General features: G+C 39.5%; 1 protein-coding gene across 1 annotated transcript in view; it reads right to left on the bottom strand.

The window, feature by feature from the left end:
• The window catches only part of SVEP1 (sushi, von Willebrand factor type A, EGF and pentraxin domain containing 1), a 157,039-nt gene extending 152,151 nt beyond the window's left edge, over positions 1-4,888 (bottom strand). The window contains exon 1 of the mRNA XM_045563960.1: positions 4,021-4,888. Coding sequence (XP_045419916.1) covers positions 4,021-4,560 — 540 coding nt within the window. The 5' untranslated portion in view covers positions 4,561-4,888. The remainder of the gene's footprint in view (positions 1-4,020) is intronic.
• Between the last annotated feature and the right edge of the window lie 13,406 nt (positions 4,889-18,294).

Here is an 18,294-nt window from a genome sequence, read left to right as displayed (position 1 = left end):
AAAGGCCAGATCATAATCAGTTCTAATATTATCATTCTGCACACACGTGGGAATCTGATGAAAGATCTTATTTCCATGATGAAATGTATGTCTCGGATCAAAACCCAAACAACACAGTTTATCATTTTCAAACTAATTCTGCAACCAAACACTTCTGTCTGATCGTGATGCAAAAATTCATATTTAAACCTCCACAACACCATTTCTAAACATTGGTCATCTTCTAGCAATTTTCTCTAAATATTATATTTTAAGTATACCTAGGAATGCTCATCACAGGCTTGGAAAAGTTACAGTAAAGACATGTGGGTTTCCAGGTTAGACAGGGACTGGGTCCAGCTGACCCTCTTCTGCACTTTCTCATAACCCAACCAAAATGAGAAAAGAAAAATAAAGTCAAGGGGAAGTTCAGTTAACACGAACTTTTGAGAAATCTCTGCTTGTTAGATTACAAATGGATCCAGGCTGAAGAACGACACTGGGAACCTTCTTGGCAATTCCACTTTCCAAGACAGGATGTAGTATTTGGAAGGGAAAAGCTGAACACAGAGTAGGTCTTGAAGCAAGCACTGTGTACTTGACTCATTACCCATTTTACTGTTTTGGATCAACATTCTCAGAGGCCCCGGGCAACCTAGCCAAACCAAACAGAGGAGCTGGTATATGGCAAGTTTCCCCCTAATGCAGCAGGGTTCTTCTTTGACACAGTGGACCATGGCTTTAGGAATACAGCCAGCCACCAGGACTTCATGAGTACTTGGAGTGGAGGCCAGGTCTAACAGGGAACTGAGTCTGCAAAACTGAACCCTGTGTGGTATAACTTCTTCAACTAATAGACAGCATATTTAAGTAGCTATTTTATCTCCTAAAGGCGAAAGCCTTTAAAATTTCATAAGCAATGGAAAAAGCACAAATGAAGAAAAACAGATTCGACACATGGATAAAACAATGGATGTTACTGCCCTAAACAAAATTAAAAGACAAGTGAAACACTGAGAAAAAATATTTGCCACATACTTGGCAGCTGAGGGTTAATTCATCAAGTTTTAAAGAGTATTTGTGAATCAATAAGAAAAAGAACCATCTCAAATAAAAAATAGATAATAATCCCAAAGTATTTTAATGAGTATTAAAAAAAAGCTATATATAGCCAATAATATATTTTACAATGTTCATCCTCACTAAATAGGAAAATATAATTTAAAATGGGACTCCATTCCTCACTTATAAAGTTGGGGGAGAGAATATTGAAATGATGTTAGTCTGTGTTGCGTAGGTACTGACATAGGTACTGCATGCGGAGTGCGATTTGGTACCATTTTCTGCAGAGCAACTTGGCACATGTACCAAATTCCTTTAAAAAATGTGCATACTCTGATGCAATAATGCTATTTCCAGAATTTACACTGAGGAAATTATTAGAGATATGGGCAAAGATTTAGTCATATAATGTTTGTAACAGCCTTAATATATAAGAATCAGTAATTACACAATAAAAAATAAAGACATATTCTACAGTGGAAAAATGACCACATAAAAATGATAAAATAGAAGTATATTTCTTATTATGGAAAGAAGACTGTAAAATATGGTGGAACAGAAAGTCAAATTATAGGAGAATGTACAATCAATCAGATTCTTTTCTGGGTAAACATAATCTATGCAAGATATATGTACATGTAGGAAGACATACCTGATATCTAGACAACTGCAAAAAGCCAAGAAAGATGTGTACAAATATTATAATGTATGTATAGGAAATTTTTTATGATATTTTATTTTCTATAAAAACATTTACTATCAGTAAAATAAAATGTATTAAAAAAGAGAAAATAAAAAAATGAATCAAAGAGACCTCAACAAGAATCCAGATACAGAAGACATATTTTTAAAAGGCAATAATATTTCTATACATCAAGAATAATTGTCTAAAATTTAATTTTAAAGGATGTCATTCATGATAGTAATAGTGAATAGAATATATTTAGGTGTAGATCTGAAAAATATATACAGGACATATTTTCTAAAAATCTATAACTTTACCAAAGCATATGTATAAATGAATATACGCTTTTGAATTGGAAGAACTATTATTATAAAAAATATAAATAATCCCCAAGCTAATACAATAGTTTCTATACTAAAATCAAAACTCTGATTTCATTGATAATATGTGAAAATTAATTTAAAAATCATATTAAATAAGTGGGTAAGAATTAATTAGAAAAGGAATTGCTAAGTAAAAAGGAGAGAGAATTTACACTACCAGATATTTAAATATGTTGTAAAGCTAGAATAGTTAAATCATTTTGGCACAGATTACAAATAAGATAGATGATGGAATAAAATAGAAAGCCAGGAGGAGATCAAATACCTATAAGCATTTAGTATATGATAAAAGTGGCATTTAATTAAATTGGAACAGGACGGATCACTATTGAGCAAATGGTGCTGGGGCAACTGGTTAATTATTTAAAAAAATAAAATGGTATGACATCTTTGTCATACCATACACAAAAATAAGTTCCAGATAGATTAAACTTAAATTTAGAGCTATTTCTCTGATTGGGGAAATGAGAAGGTCATTCTAAGACTATAAGCAAATATAGAATCATAAGGACAATGTTTGATAGATTTGAGTGTACAACAATATAAATCATTCATCTAACAACACTTTCATAAACAAAAGTAAAAGATAGTGAACTAGAAAAACACTTGCAGCACATATGAACAAGACTTGCTGGCCTTACTATATAAAGAGCTTTTACAAATCATTAAGAAAAAACAAACAGACATACACCGTAATGGCAAATGGGCAAAAGTTATGTCCAAATAATTATAAAAGGAAAAAGTACAAATGCCCAGTAAGTGTATTAGAAAATATCCATCCTCAAAAATCAAAAATTTAAATTTGCTAAAATGATACCTCTATTCACCTATCAAATTGGCAGCGATATTAAAAAAATAATAATACATGATATTGTATGATATTATGCTGGTGGGAATGTAAATTTATACAAGAGAGAAGAGAGAAGTGGACAATATGTATTGAGAAGTTTATAAATGTTCCTATCCTTTAATTCAGAAACCTTTATAGAAATTCTTCCTAAAGAAGTAGAGGGGTCCACAAATATTTGTGTTCACTATAATTTAGTTAAGAAAAAACCTAAGTGTCCAACCACGGGTGATTGGTAAAAAAAATTATGGCACTTGGATACAATGGAATAGTATGCAGCTGATGTAGGAGATTTCAATCATGATATAATAAATTAAAAATATAGGCTACAAAACAACAAGATATCAATTTGGTTAAAAACATGTACGGATGTGCATACTTGGCAAATGTTCAACAACATGTAAACAAACAGCGGCTTTTTAAGGGTGATGGGATTATAGCGTTTTTTTTCTCTTTTTTGTTTCATTTATTCCACAAACACTAGCTTGCTATTATGTCAGATATTTCTATATATGCCGAATTTTCTGATTACTTTGTAATCAGAAAAAGAGATACATTTTGTACAAGTCCATCATCCAAAACTGACCTCATCTTCCAGATGCTAAAACGCTAATAAAGAACTTGGAGCAAAAATAGGAAAGACATGAACCTTAATGAAAGCATGAAATAACTTTAAAAAGAGTTGGGGAAATATTCAGATCACTCCACGTCCTACCTTTAGAAATACACTGTGAACCGTACTCACCTATTCCAGCTTGGATGCCGTCTGTTCTTACAAGTGCGAACCTGGGTAGCATCTTAAGGACCCCTTTCTAACAGGGTCCTCAAAGCGGCCCATTTAAGGAGCCTGACACGTCGCTAAGTATTTAAAACCCATTACCCCATTGGACCCCCCACAACAATAATAGGAGGGTGGCGATGACTGCGTGGATAGGGACGCTTGACTTGAGGAGGTCATGCCTTGCCCAAGGCTGAACCCCGGGTCCGAGATTTGGGCAGGCAGAGGAGGGCGGGAAGGGGCCGGGGCCGGGGCCGGGGCCGGGCCGGAGGGGCGGGCGCCTTACCGCGGCTTGCTGGAAGGCGCCCTTGGTGTAGGTGCCGCCGCCTCGGTAGGCGATGGCCGGGATCTCGCGGCTGAGCAGCGCGCACTTGTGCTGGTGCGCGCGGCGGGAGGAGATGTAGTCGACGCGCGGCACCACGTTGTTCTTGGACGAGAAGGTCACGATGGCCACGCGCGTGGCCGTGGGCACCACGGGGAAGTCCGACAGCAGCTTGCGGACGAACTTGAGCTCGCTGAGGAAGTTGGCTTGGCCCACGCTGGACGACTCGTCCACCAGGAAGACGAGCTCCAGGCGCTCGCTGAGCTCCCGCAGCCGCCGCACGCGCCGCCGGAACGCCTGGCCCAGCCGCTCCACTTTGCTCTCCGCCGCGTCCCCGTCCGGCTCGGGCGGCGCGGGCGGCGCGGGCAGCCGCCCCGGAGCCCCGGGGGCCGCCTCGGGGAAGAAGCGGAAGCTGAAATTACGCGACGGGGCCATCTGCTGAAAGGTCGCCCAGCCCGAAACGAGCGCCAGACCCCAGCAACAAAAGGCCAGGCGCGGCCACATCGCGCTGGAGACGGAGCGGCCGCCCCGGAGCGCCGGCCGCGGCCCGGGCGGGGAGAGGCGCCCGGCGGCCCGGCTCGCGGAGGGGCGTGCGCGGAGCGGGCGGCGGGGCAGCGGCCGCGAGCCTCAGCGCCCTCTCATCTGACACTGGGGACACAGTCCAGACGCCTCCGGCAGCTCGGGGACCCGGGAGGGAACGGCGCGCGCTCTCTACCCCTCTCGCTCTCCTCTTTTTTTCTTCCCTCTCTCCTCCTCCTTTCTCTCCCTGAAGCCTATAAAATGTTTGAAGGCAAGGGGGCAGTCAAGAAAAATCTCCCGCTTCCCTCCTTCTCTCCCTCTCTCCCGCCTCTCCCGGTCTCTCCCTCTCCCCTCTCCTTCCTCTATCTCTGCCTCTATCTCTCTCCTCCCCCTCTCACTCTCCTCCCGGGTTCAAGCCAACGACTGGGAGATTCCATGACACCAGAACCCCGCGCCTGTCAGGCTGTCAGCATTCCCGCAGCAAGCGCACCAGCGCCGAAGCCCTGATTGATCCCATATGTCTGGCAGGCGCTGCAGAGGAATTCACTGGAGATGGATCCAGATACCGAGAGTGCCACAGTAATTGGAAACACTTTGTAGAAGAAAACACACACACGGACTGGTCAGGGAGTGGAAAGCATCCTTTGAAAACTGCTTGCTCACCTTTTGTGTTTCTTTTTCCCCATTCAGTGCCCCAGCGCCCTCACCGAGTAGACGTTTGTAGGACTTTCCCGGTGGGGATTTCTGATCAGTGCTGTGTGCCAGCCTGCAGACCCCTGAGGGCTCCCTCAGATCACATCATATAGGGGATTGCGTCTACCCCTATACGTTCCAGAGGGATGATTTGTCATGGTGCCTTTTCATACATTTATTTATTCATCCATTTGTTCATTCATTTATTTAACAGATATGTTTTGAGTGCCCACGATGGCCAGGATCTGTGCTGGGCACCAGGAATATAAAGAGGAGCAAAGATGTACATGGATCATGTTCTCAAGGGACTTACAGGGTAACAAATGAGGTGACCATGAACCAGATATTCACATACAAAACATATATGATTACAATTGATCATGCTAAGTGCTATAAAGGAGAGCTTAGGTAGACAGACTTGACCCTTGGAGAGGCCAGGGAAGCCTTCCCTGAGGATGTAAAGTTTGTGCTGAAATCTGAAGTCTGAGTAGGTGTCCCTTTCCCCCCAAACTCCTTGCATGTGCTCTTGTTCTATTTCAACAGGTGAGATCCACCTGGCTTTGAATGGTAGCTGGCATATATCTACTCTGAAACATAAGTGGCTACTTGGAGGTGGTTATTCCAAAGCAAGACCACAAAGGGACTGGTGCAAGTGTAAAGAAGGAGCAAAATTTGCATGAGAGGTGGGGCCATTGGCTAAAAGATCAGAATCAGGAGCCCTGGGCAGGTATGCCTCTGCAGTTCTATAAACCACCTAAAACTGAGTCACTTCCAATCCTTGGCTCAGTTTCTGCATCTATTTCATAATGGAATTCAGCAACCTCTAAGTTGCCTCTGTCTCTAGTAGAGAATTATTTAACTCTACCTACATTTAATTAAATACCTTAGATGAGAGATATCACAGTGTATTGTTTGAAATATTAAAGCCCTGGCATCAGTTTGCCTGGGATGAAATCTTGTCTCTGCCAAGGTATCACCTTGACATTAGTTTGTTCATTTCTAAAATAGAGTAATAATAGTAACATCTTAAGATTTATTGTAAAGATTAAATCATAAATAAAGTTCTTAAGACAGTGCTAAGAACATAGCATATACTCAGTAAAAGCTAGTCGCTGTTATTGTCAGCTTTGATTATGAATGTTTTCCAACATTCATGTTTTCCAAATTCTTATTTTCCTAACAAATTTTATTGACCACCTACTATGTTCCAGCATATTGAATAATGAGAACTTAAAGGTGAATAAGACTCAGTTCCATTCTTCTAGAAGTTTAAAGAATATGAGAAAAGAATATAGATTCGCAAACAATTACAAAACACTAGGATGACTGCAAGAATGAAGAAGAGGGAGTAAGGAGGAGAAAGATCTAAATCTTCCTGGCGAAAGAGTAAGACCGCATTTGAGCTGGAACTTTGAAAAAAAGAGAAAGTTTTTCCAAATTTTGTCTACTCTGTATTATTTAAACACATCATTAAAAGCTAACATTTCAGGACCTTTATGTGCAAGGCACCATGGCAACTGCTATGTGCACTATCTCTTGTGTTCCCTACAAAAACCCAGGGAGGTAGGCAATTGCTTTAGAACTCTGGTTGCAAGCAATAGGCACCCAATTTCTCATAATTTAAACAAGAAGGGATTTTTTGGCTCACATAACTAAACTGTGAAAAAGACAGGGGGTGGAGCTGGTCTCAGAAAGACTTGGAAACAGAAATCAAAAACTACTTAGGTCTTCTTTTTTTTTTTTCACTCCTGCTTCTCCTTGCACGCTACATTTAGTCTCTTCAGATTTATGACCTTAGAAAGAAAGACTCTTCCCCCACAAGCTCAAGTTAAAAAAAAATTAACAAAAGCCACCACCACTACCACCTCCATTGGAATAGGCATGGATGGTTCAGATGCCTGTTCTTTAAGCCAGCATTGTAGTTGAGGGGATGGGCCATTATAATTGTCCTAGCTTAGGTCATACGCTTCCTATAGTAGAGACTTCTAATCATCTACCCCACACCTATAGTCTCGCCTTCTGGAATAGCAGTAGAGCCCCTGAGTGTTAGCTGAGCACAAAGCTTCCTAGAATAAAGAACTACATTTCCCAGCCTCTCTTGTGTCTGGATATGACCATGTAACTAGCTTCCTAGCAATGATATAAAAGTGTTGGTTTTATGTGGCAGCTTTTGGAAAACTTTTTTTAAAAAATAGCTGCTGTCTTTTATCTATCTCTTCCTTTCTTCCTGTATTTCATCTTTCTGTTTACAACATGAATATGGTAGCAGAATTCTAGCAGCCAAGGTGGACCAAGAGAATGATGGTCACATCCCAGAGGTGGCCTATAGACATCCTAGAGTAGAACCACCATACTCAACCCAGATTGCCTATCTACCCCTTTTATGTTGAGTTTTTCTGCCACATTCAGCTGAACTTAATCCTGATGAACGTACTCAAACCTGTAAACATGAAGGCTCCCCTACCAGTACACGGTTTCATGAGTGGTGTGACAGAGAAAAGAGGACATAGTGAATTGCACTCTGGCTCTAAAATTTGCCCCCCAAAGGTGACACACATCACTCCTGCTCCATTGCATTAGCCAAAGCACATCACATGACTTTGTCTAACTCCAAAGGGACTGGGGAAGTACAATCCTACCATATTTGCAGAAAGCAGAAAACTATAAATATTTGGTGAATGGCACAAATAATTACCATATTGAGTCACATAGCAATAGCAATGGAGACACAGTTGAGTTGCAAAAGAAAAGTAGAGACAAAACTGTGGGAAGCTCTCCTCTAAAATTAAGGAGGCTCCTACAGGAAAGAATTATAAATCAGTTTCTGTGAGGGCTTTCTGATTTTTAGTTTGGGTTGGTAAGTTACCTGATTCCTGCTAATTTACATATGACCTTGGCAAATTATCTATTAATAGCAGTACCCAAATCTAGCAAAAGTTTGTAATTGAGCAGCTGTAGGGATTAGATCAAATTCTTCATTTTTTTACATTTTCCATCACAACCCTTCTTGGAATCTTTGTCTTTCTTGGCACAAAACACTCAATTATATTAAAATACAGTTATCAAAATATTTTTAAGAACATTTGTTATATAGTCATCATATGGGTACCTCTTTATGATCACATTAAATAACATCATCCATCAACTGTTTCTGTAAGTGCCTTATTTTCAAAGTAATGAAAGTAACAACATTTTGAGATATCTGACATAGGCCTAGGCACATTTAAGGCTCTCTGGATAATTCTGACACATGCTCTAGGGGTGAAATCATAAGGCTAACATGCTCTGGCATTGTGTGCTTCCAATGGGCTGAACAGTCAGGCCTGTGGTATTTGCTCTCCTGGTAAGATAGTGGGGACATATCACAGTCAGAGAAGTCTTTTCTGGATATTATTAAGACTGATGCTCCAAGTCTTGCCTCTGCTCTTCAGTGCTCTGTAGCTCATTATACTCTCTATAGTCTAAAACAGTGGTTCTCAATGGGGGGGGGGGCGCTTTGCATGCCTCACCCCCAGGATTGCTGGGCAATGTCTGGAGACATTCAGAGGAGGTGCAGCACTACTGGCATCTGTCCAGTGCATTGTAAGGCACAACTAAACATCCTGCAATGCCCTGGACATCCCCCACAACAAAGAATCATCCAGCCCCAAATGTTAACAGTGGTGAGGAGGAGAATCCCTGGCCTACAACACAATAGTAGACACAGAAGATGATTAAAAACTCACGATACTAAAATCTAAGGTTGAGAAGCAACCTAGGAATCAAGGAAAAGAGCAAAAAGTGGAGCTGACCAAGATCCTGCTGAGATACCCCGAATCAAGTCCAGTAATGGGAACAAAGGCAGGAAAAATGTTTATTTTCATGAATGCTGGTTGTCATGTTTTGTGTTGTTTCATTTTGTTTTAAAATCTGTAACACAGTGTCAGTGAATCATAGTGGCAGGCAGTGGTGATGGGAGGAAGATGCCACCTTGTGACTGTACTGTGACTGTATTTACAAGAATATCTTTCTGTTGCAAATTTAACAAAGACCTTCTCCCACATACGGAGTTTGGGAAAATACGCCACCCTATATGTTTCTTTAAGTAGAATTACTTGAAGATGGAGTTCATGGTGGAAAAGCCCTGGCAGTGAGACATTGAGAGCAAATAAAAAGCAATAAATATGAATTAATGTTGTAAATCTGGTTATAACAGATGCAGACAAAACATTTTAAAATACACATCATGTTATGTGCTCTATCTCATTTAATCCTTCCAAATGCCCTCTTAAATGAACATAATGGTTAGCCCATTTTTTGTTGGTGAAGAAATAGAACCAGGTGGCCATAAGTCTGGAAACATAAATGGTTTATTGATATTACATTTCAATACACGGTATGCTGCAATGTGCTGTCCCTTGCTAGCAATGCAAGCTTGCAATGAAGGTGATGCACTAATACAATATTTGTGTCTGTCCTTGCATTTTTATCTATGATGCATGGCCTCAGATAATCTGGTCTCTGATTTCCACAGATTTAACAAACTCCAGAGCTCTAATCAAGGGACTTCAGATCTGGCCAGTATGCAGTATACTCCACATAACCATGTCAACCAGTCCCTGGCTTTTCAGACTTACTGGGGTGACATGCCAGCCTGATGGAACCACTCCTGACATCTTTCTCCTAGCCTCTCAAAGACAGGCATTAATTGGCCACTTTACATGGAAAAATACATGTCGACAGACACCTTATCTCAAAGAAAAATGGTCCCAAGAAACGTACTGTCCACAGATTACACCACACCATCACCTTTTCCTTTTGTTTGGGTGGCTGAAGTCCAGTGTGGACTGTCTTGATTGTCTTGTGACCAAACATCACCTGTACTGTTTACTCGCTTTCCCTTTCACATAGAAAGTAGTTTGATCTCTAAACAGACACTGTCTTCAGGAAATCAGGTGTTCTTATCCAGGAGATCTGAGCACCAGGAGCACATTTCCAAACAACAGTGGGGATTAAACCTCAGCTAAGTTTTGCAGAATTTGCATCTTGAACTAGTGAAAGGCACATGTGTTGAGAATCTTTGGTGTCATATTTAGAGACACCCTCAGCTCCTAGAATGATCACTAAGCTGACTTTCTTTGGGCTGGCAATTATGTTCACAGTGATCTTTCTCTTTGCCTCTTCAGAAATAACCGTCCACAAAGAAGATTGTCCAAAACATTGGCTGTATCCTTGAATTTGTGAACTAGCTTTCCAAAGGTGCTATGGCAGAGTCTTTATATTCACTAACAGGATCTGTCCTTAGCAGCTCAGTGTGTTCATCTTTTACCATTTTCAACCTGTAGAAAATAGTATTATCTGTATTTCTAGACATTACATCCAAGATCAAGGACTAAACCAAACTCCATTTGTGATCTTAACCACTATACTAGAGGGTGTTCTGCTAAAAACAAGTAATAATAGTTTTTAAAAGGCATATTATTTTGATTTTTACCCTATTTCCTTCTCCCACCAGAGTGTAAAATATGAAGGGACGAGTAAAGGTAATTAATTTCCTATTGACAAACCCCACCACCACCACTCCCATTTAAGGACACCTATAGCTGTAGTTACTTTATAAATTTTATTTTTAAAATGATCATACAGTAAAAGTGACTTTTTTGTGTGTAGAGTTCCATGAATTCAAATACTTATACAGATTCATGTAACCAGGACCACAATCAGGATACAGAACAGTTTGATCACTCAAAAAAACCACCTTGGTAGTTTTACCCTCCACTCACCCCTAACCTCTGGCAACCACTGATCTGTCCTTCAACATCATAGTTTTGTCTTTTCAAGAATGACATATAAATGAAATCAACAAGTATATAATTTTTATAGAGTGTCTTTTTTTCACCCAGCATAATCTCTTTGAGACTCATCTAAGTTTGTGTATAGGCTTTTGTGTAAACTTAAGTTTTCATTTATTTGGGATAAAGATCCAGGGATGGAATTAGTAGGTCATATGGTAAAAGTATGGTTTTGTTATAAGAAACTGCCAAAATGTTTTCCAGAGTGGTACAGGTACCATTTCTCATTCATAATAGAAATGTATATGAGTTCTGGATGCTCTGTATACAATTTAGTACTTGGTATTGTGTGTGTGCATGTATACACACATATACATGCATGTATATGTACACATATATTTGTGTATACATACACGTACATATATATCACCATTAGAATAGACATGCAGTGGTATCTCACCAGGGTTTTAATTTGAATTTCCCCAATAGCCAAGGATATTGAATATTACCTTTTATTCCTGAAGTTCCAAGTTTCCCTGTGTCTGACAAACTTTCTTGGTAAATTTTTGTAGAGCAGATCTAGTAGCAACAAATTCTCTTAGTTTTCTTTCTTCTGAAAGTATATTTATTTCACTTAAATACTTGAAGGATATTTTTGCTGGATATATAATTTTGGATTGACAGTATTCCCCTTTTTTGGTTATCTCAAATCTACTATTGAGCCCATTCAATAAGTTTTTAAGTTCAGTTATTGTATTTTTTGATTTTAAAATTTTCACTCAATTCTTCTTTATCTCTTCTATTTCTTGAATGAAACTTTCTATTTTTCCATTTATTTCAAGAGTATTTATGCTTGCTTGTTGGAGCTTTATATAAGAATTGTAAAGTATGCGATATAATTTCAATACCTATCATCTGGAGTTGTCTTTTCCCATGCAAGTTGTATCTTTGGGGAGGGGAGTATGATGAGTGATTTTTAATGGTATCCTGAATATTTTGAATATTATGTTATGAGATTCTGCGTCTTGTTTGAATCCTGTAGAAAGTGTTAATATTTTGTTTTATTTGGCCATTAACTTGGGGAGGCTCAGGTCACAAGATCCAACCAGACTTCTGTGGGTGTTGGTTCCAATGCTATTAATAGTTCAGATTTCAAAGTGTTTGCAGTGCTATTTGGATTTTTCCTGTGTGCAAGCTCTCCAGTGGTCAATCTGGGACCTGGGTGGTGATCTATCTGAGAGTTTAGTTACTAATTAAGATCAGATCCATTCATGAGCAGCTCGGGAGTGAGACCAGGGGTTCCCAAGTCCCTTGCTTCCCCGATCTCCCTGTTACATTCTTGTTTGCTGGGGCTCCTTTTTGCAGACCTCTGCCCCCAAAGCTGGGACTTTAGTTACCTGACTCTCCTGCACACTTCCGTGACTATGATTGCATCTGGGCCAAATGGTGGGAGGACACAGAGGTTTTGGCCCATCCTCCTAGATTTACCACTCCTCCGATAAGAGAGGAAGGGGTTTTTCCTCCAGGTTTTGACTCCTGCAGAGTTCTGTTGCATTGCAGACTCTGCCATGGCTGCTGCTGTCAAGATATCGCCTTAGTGTTGGGAAGGGAGAAAACAGAGAGAGGAAAAACAAACAAACAAACAGAAATTTTTTTCCTCTCTCCTTCCCACTTTCTAAGCTAGAACCTGAATGCCTCTTCCGGAGCTCTCTCTGTTTATACCCATACCCACTTTGGGGTTTCAGGCTGTGTTGAATTAACCCTGGGGGATCTGGAGGGGAATAAAAATGGCAAACTCACTACTGTTTCAGCAGTACTTTGAATTCTGGTCTTCTTTCCCAAACCACCTGCTACTATTAACTTTTCAGTGTCCTCAGGTAGTGGCTCTATGCTCTCTGTACAGATTTTTATCCTTGCGTTCAGTGGAACAGACAGGGTGGAGTGTACTTACTACATTTTACTCAGAACTAGCATCATTACTTTTGGATTTGAATAACAATATCATTTTCCTCCACTGCTATTCCAACGTTATCTGTTCATTTAAAGTTTTATACATCTTAAGAAAGTTTTAGTAATTTATATATTCTTAGCAAATTGTCTTTAATTGAAATTAATACATTTGAAAATTTAGTAACATAAATATTTAAATAGCATACACTTTTAATTATTGTAGTCTCCATGTCTATGATGTTATTTAGTTTCTTCCCAATATTATGGATAGCTAATTTTACTTTTTTTCCTCTTGATTACACTTGTGGACCTTTTATCTATTTTGTTATGCTTTTTAGAGAACCAATACTTGGACTCTTTGTTTTCTGACACATTAAATTATACTTTTATCCTGAAGAATTTCTTTTGTATAAGAGTTCCTTGAATTAAATCTTTTGTTCATTTATATTTATTTATTGTTTTTTTAAATAGAGCTTTTGCAAGTATAATTTTCCACTGAGCATAGCTTTAGCTAAATCTCATGTGTAGTATCATTATTATTTTCTAAACAACTTGGAATTGGAGTTTTATTTTCTTATTTGGCTCAGAAATCATAGAAGTAGTGGTTTATTTTATTTTTATGGTGTTATTTTAACTCCAACAGTTTGTTTGTTATGTTTTGTTAACCTATTTTAATTAATTCCTGACTTTGTTTTATTGAGGTTAAAAAAGAGGTCTGTACATCTTCTGTTCTTATTCAAATTTCTTGTGACCTAGTATATGACATACAGTAAAACATATCATTAGGTTTTGAGAAAAATAAGCATGTTTGGTTTTAAAATATGTAATATTTATCTTATAAATCAATTTTATGATATACATTATTCAAATGCTTTATATCCTTATTCACTTTATTCTGTTCCATCTGTTTGACACTGAGATTATGTTAAAATCTGGTGTAGTGAGTTATTGACAATTTATATTTATATTTCCAGGGTTTGCTTTATATTTTTATGATATTTTAAATTTTATGCATAAATGTTCATAGTAGTTATATATTTGCTATGAATGAATATTCATTTATTAATATAACTCCATAACTTGAATAGCATAAATTAGTCTTTATTTATTTATTTGCCTGGAATTCTACCTATGTCTGGATGACACCTCAAATTTTTATTATAATTATTACCATCCATCCTCAATATCACTGTTTTCAATTTGTTTGATATTTCTTTACTCATTCTTTTACCTCCTTGTTAGTCTACCTCTCTTTGCAATGAACTAGGAGGATATTAATGCATTTGCATGAATTGCTATAGCCAATAAATTTAGTTTCCTGTGATTTTTATTCTACGTTCTCTGTTTTTATGCTTGTTCACTTCCCTCCTTTCTTCTCTGTTTTTGTGGGGTAGATTGGTCTTTATTCCTCATTTCCATAGGAGGTATTGCTTCAACACCCCTTGATTCTGGGCTCAGCCTCTCGACTTGCCTTAATAAGCCAGATGTGTACAGAATCACACAAGCTTGGGCTTGAAATGTATTTGCACAGTGAGCTTTCTCTTGAACCTCTGTTTTTGCCATAAGAAGAAAGGCATCTGCTTTACTCTGTTGATACCAGGAGATAGCAGGGAGATATGGGGTGCAGAGCCAAGTCTCCACAGCCTCCCCAGAACAGCCCACTGCCAGGTGTGAGAGGGACCCAGTAGCAGAAATGAGCAGAGCGTCTCCATCAAGCCCAGTAGACCTATAAGCATGTGAGCTAAACAGAGCTTGTAGGTCTACTGGGCTACCATTGCACACACTGAGACTTTGTGGGGTTTTGTTGTTATCTCATTTGTGTATGTGTGTGCATCTCTATGTAAATATATATTAAATAGATAAATTGTACAGCCATGAACTTGGATGTTGTGACAAACACTGTTAGTTGGCTCCCCAGTAATAATTCCCATCCCCCTTTACCTTTGACAGCTTCTCACTACTACAGAGGCTAAAAACACCACAATCTTATCTTCCCAGAACCTCCACTTGCAGCATATGGCCATGTAATCCAATATGATTAAAGAAGACTTATCGGGAAGTCATTTGGATGCTTCTTGGAAATATTTTTCGTTACTGATAAAGAGAGAGTTCTCTCAATGGCTCTTCTCCACTCCCTCTACATACACACACCCCAGTTTCTCCCTTTCTGGGGGTCTTGTGAGTACATGATGCCCAGAGCTGTCACAGTCAGCTTGTGACCTGAGGTGCAAGGCTCAGAATGAAAAGCTAACATGACACTGTTAAGTCACAGAACCAGCTCTGAGACATCCACTTTTGTTGATTTTCAAAATGATCAACCTCATTCACCAATTTCTCATTAAATTCAGGACTATTTTTTTATCCATAGCTTTAGTCATAACTACTTAGACTTTTTCTTTTCTATCCAGTGTGGGCTTTGTCCTGCTGTACGGAGAAGGGGAGGGGCCAGGCTCAGAATCATTGGCTGCTTTTAGAAAGTAGAAAAGTATACTTGCTTCTTGGCCTTAGATTTTTCATTTCAGCAGTGTCTTTGTGACTTTACTCTTTTCTCCACTGTGGTTTCTGACTCAGTGTACTTCAGAACATTAGGTAATGTCTTTATGGGCAGACCCCTGGTCCCCTGAGCAGCTTTTAGGAAAATAAAATTCCTTGGAGGACAAGTCTTGTCTTGCACCCAATCCCTGGCTTGCGTATCTACCGCTCAGCTTTCTGCCCCTCACCCACGTGACCACTGGTAGACCCCCTTGTTTAGCCCCTTGTGCATACCTCACTCCAGGCAGCCAACAGGACAGGGCTGGGATAAGGTGAATGAGGTACTTGCCTTGAGCACAAAATTTAATGGGATGTCAAAAACCTTAGTAATGAAGATAAATAATATTCTAATGCAATATTTTTAAAAATCAAAATGAGTGCCAACAAATCCATGGTGAAGAAAATATCAAAATTTTAATTCACAAAAGGATCTGACCCTGCACTTGCATGACTTGGCCTCATTGGTCTTACCCTAACTCTAACCCTAACCACACAAAGGGCATTCTCTCACTACAGTCTTTGACCTAACTGTACCACTCTATCTCGCTTAATGATGTGCAACCCATTCCTGGGGCTGCTTCCTATTAAAAACGTAGATAGCACAGGAAAGTTGTCCTCTACTCTTACCTTAATTTACCCTGTCTTTAAAGGTCAGGATGATACCCTGCCGGGCCTGTCAACGCTTTCTTTTCTCATCCAATCCACTGGTCCTATCTCAAACACAGAGAGGCCTGAAAAATAATGAGTATTCCTAAACTACATCACCCCAAATCTCCATCTCACATGGAGGTAGAGGAGCGTTTGATCTTACAGCTAATATGGCTTTGTTTCTCAGAGAGCAGTATATAGGTGTTCCAGAAGAGAAAAACAGAATGTCCCTTTGTAATCTACTCCTTTTAGTCTTCTACAAGTTAAGATTTCATATGCTGTTCTCCTACACTCATATATCCATAAAATATGGTAAATATATATGTGCCAGACCTTTACATTAATTCCAGTTTGAAATAGTGTAATTGTTTGCCAGTCAGAAATAATATTAAATGATATGCAGCAGGTTTAATATACCACAATTTTTTAAATCATTCTAGGGTGTTTAAATTATGTAACTCTTTTACCATTTTTAATTGCAATACCCACAGAGGAAATTATGTATCCAAATAAATAAAAAACCCACAAACCAACAAGAAACCCTTTGCTGTCCCATTTTCTTCTTATTTGCTTGCTCCCAGCTAGAGGAGAAGCCCTTCAGGTACACAGAGTAGTCTGGATCTTTCTTCAACAGGCGTAGTCTCGGCCATCCTGCCCCAGCACCGCTGTGAGCACTTCCATGCTTCTATGGTATTAGCCAGTCTAAGGTTTCTCATGGGTTTCATCTTTCCTGATTTTCTAGTGTGAACTGCATTCTTATGATGCAACATAAGAGAAAGCTTCCAGGTAACTGGCTCTTATTCCTCAGTTTTTGCCATAAGAAAAAAGATACCTTCATTTGTCCGTTGGGCCCAGGAGACAGAAGAGAGAGATGGGGTGCAGAGCCAGGTCTTCACAGCCCAGCCTGGAACGGGGGTTGGTTCCCTGTGATGGCTCTCACGCTCTCTCTCTCCTTTCAGAATGTGCAACATGGTGAAATGCAAATGTAATTCCCTCTTTATACCAGACTACACACTGGCTTAGTTGACTGCTTATGAAATTCTGTATCTGTCTGCAAAATTGTTTATAAAATCACTCAAGACTTGCATATTCTATTTTGTGAAATACGCCATTCCCCTAAGATTAGACTACTTTAACGAGCAATGGAAAGATGAGCCAGTAAGGCGTAAGATCATCTCTCCAGTGCCTATTCCAGTGAGTTATGCCATATTGGTAAAAATTGCACTCACCACCACCCTCTGCCCTTCTCCCACCCCACACTTTCAGAGTGGTTAGGCTTTCCTGGGTAAGTGTAGAGAGGGTTCCCGGAGCCTCAGTCACTTTTTCACATTCTGCGGTTGTTCTTTGCACTTTGCCAGAATGACCGATTTGAGACACCCAGGAGATGTGCTCCTTTGGGAAAAATAGAAGCTAGAAGCTGAAGAGCCCTCACTAGTGCAGGTCATACTATTTTCTGTTTTACTTTATTTACTCTTTTTTTTTAAAACAGAGAGAGTGAGTTGAAGTAGAGACAAGACAGAGTTAAGAGTGAAATCAATTTAAGAATTCAGTGGTGACTGTGTTTTTACCTTATCAGTTTGTGTCTATTAAAGAGTCAGGGTTTGAAGCAGAGGTTCATGACCCTCTCACAGAGTCTACTGTGCTCTTTACCCAGATCCAAGGCATGAAGAAATATCAAGTGCAGGTCCATGCTGAAAACACTGAGAAAATGCAGAAAAATCCCAGAAACACAAGTGAATACCTCTGCACTGCACTGCACTTTTCCCAGCTCTGCACCAAGACAGAAGCTTCATTTTATCCAGAGATCCAGAAGAAGGGAAAGGCAGAATAAACTAAACCCAAGGAATTGAAAAAAGAACATTGCCATCTTTTCAGATTTGGCAAGATGCCGGTCACTCTGTGCCAATAGCCTGGAATCCACCACCTGTCAAGTTTTACTTGTAACATCGTTTCCCACATCCCGGAGACGAAATACATCTTCAATGCTGGTTACTTACCCCATGCAGAGACTGGCATTTACAAAGAAATTAGCAGTAGTGGTGGTACCTCCAGTTTCCAGGACCTTTTTGATGTCCTCTTTTGTACTTTAGGCTACTCTTGAAAATTGAAAACCTCAATTCAACTT

Source organism: Lemur catta, chromosome 10 (assembly GCF_020740605.2).
Source record: "Lemur catta isolate mLemCat1 chromosome 10, mLemCat1.pri, whole genome shotgun sequence".
NCBI lineage: Eukaryota > Metazoa > Chordata > Mammalia > Primates > Lemuridae > Lemur > Lemur catta.
The sequence above is the reverse complement of the archived record's forward strand: the minus strand, read 5'-3'. Positions and strand labels throughout refer to the sequence as shown.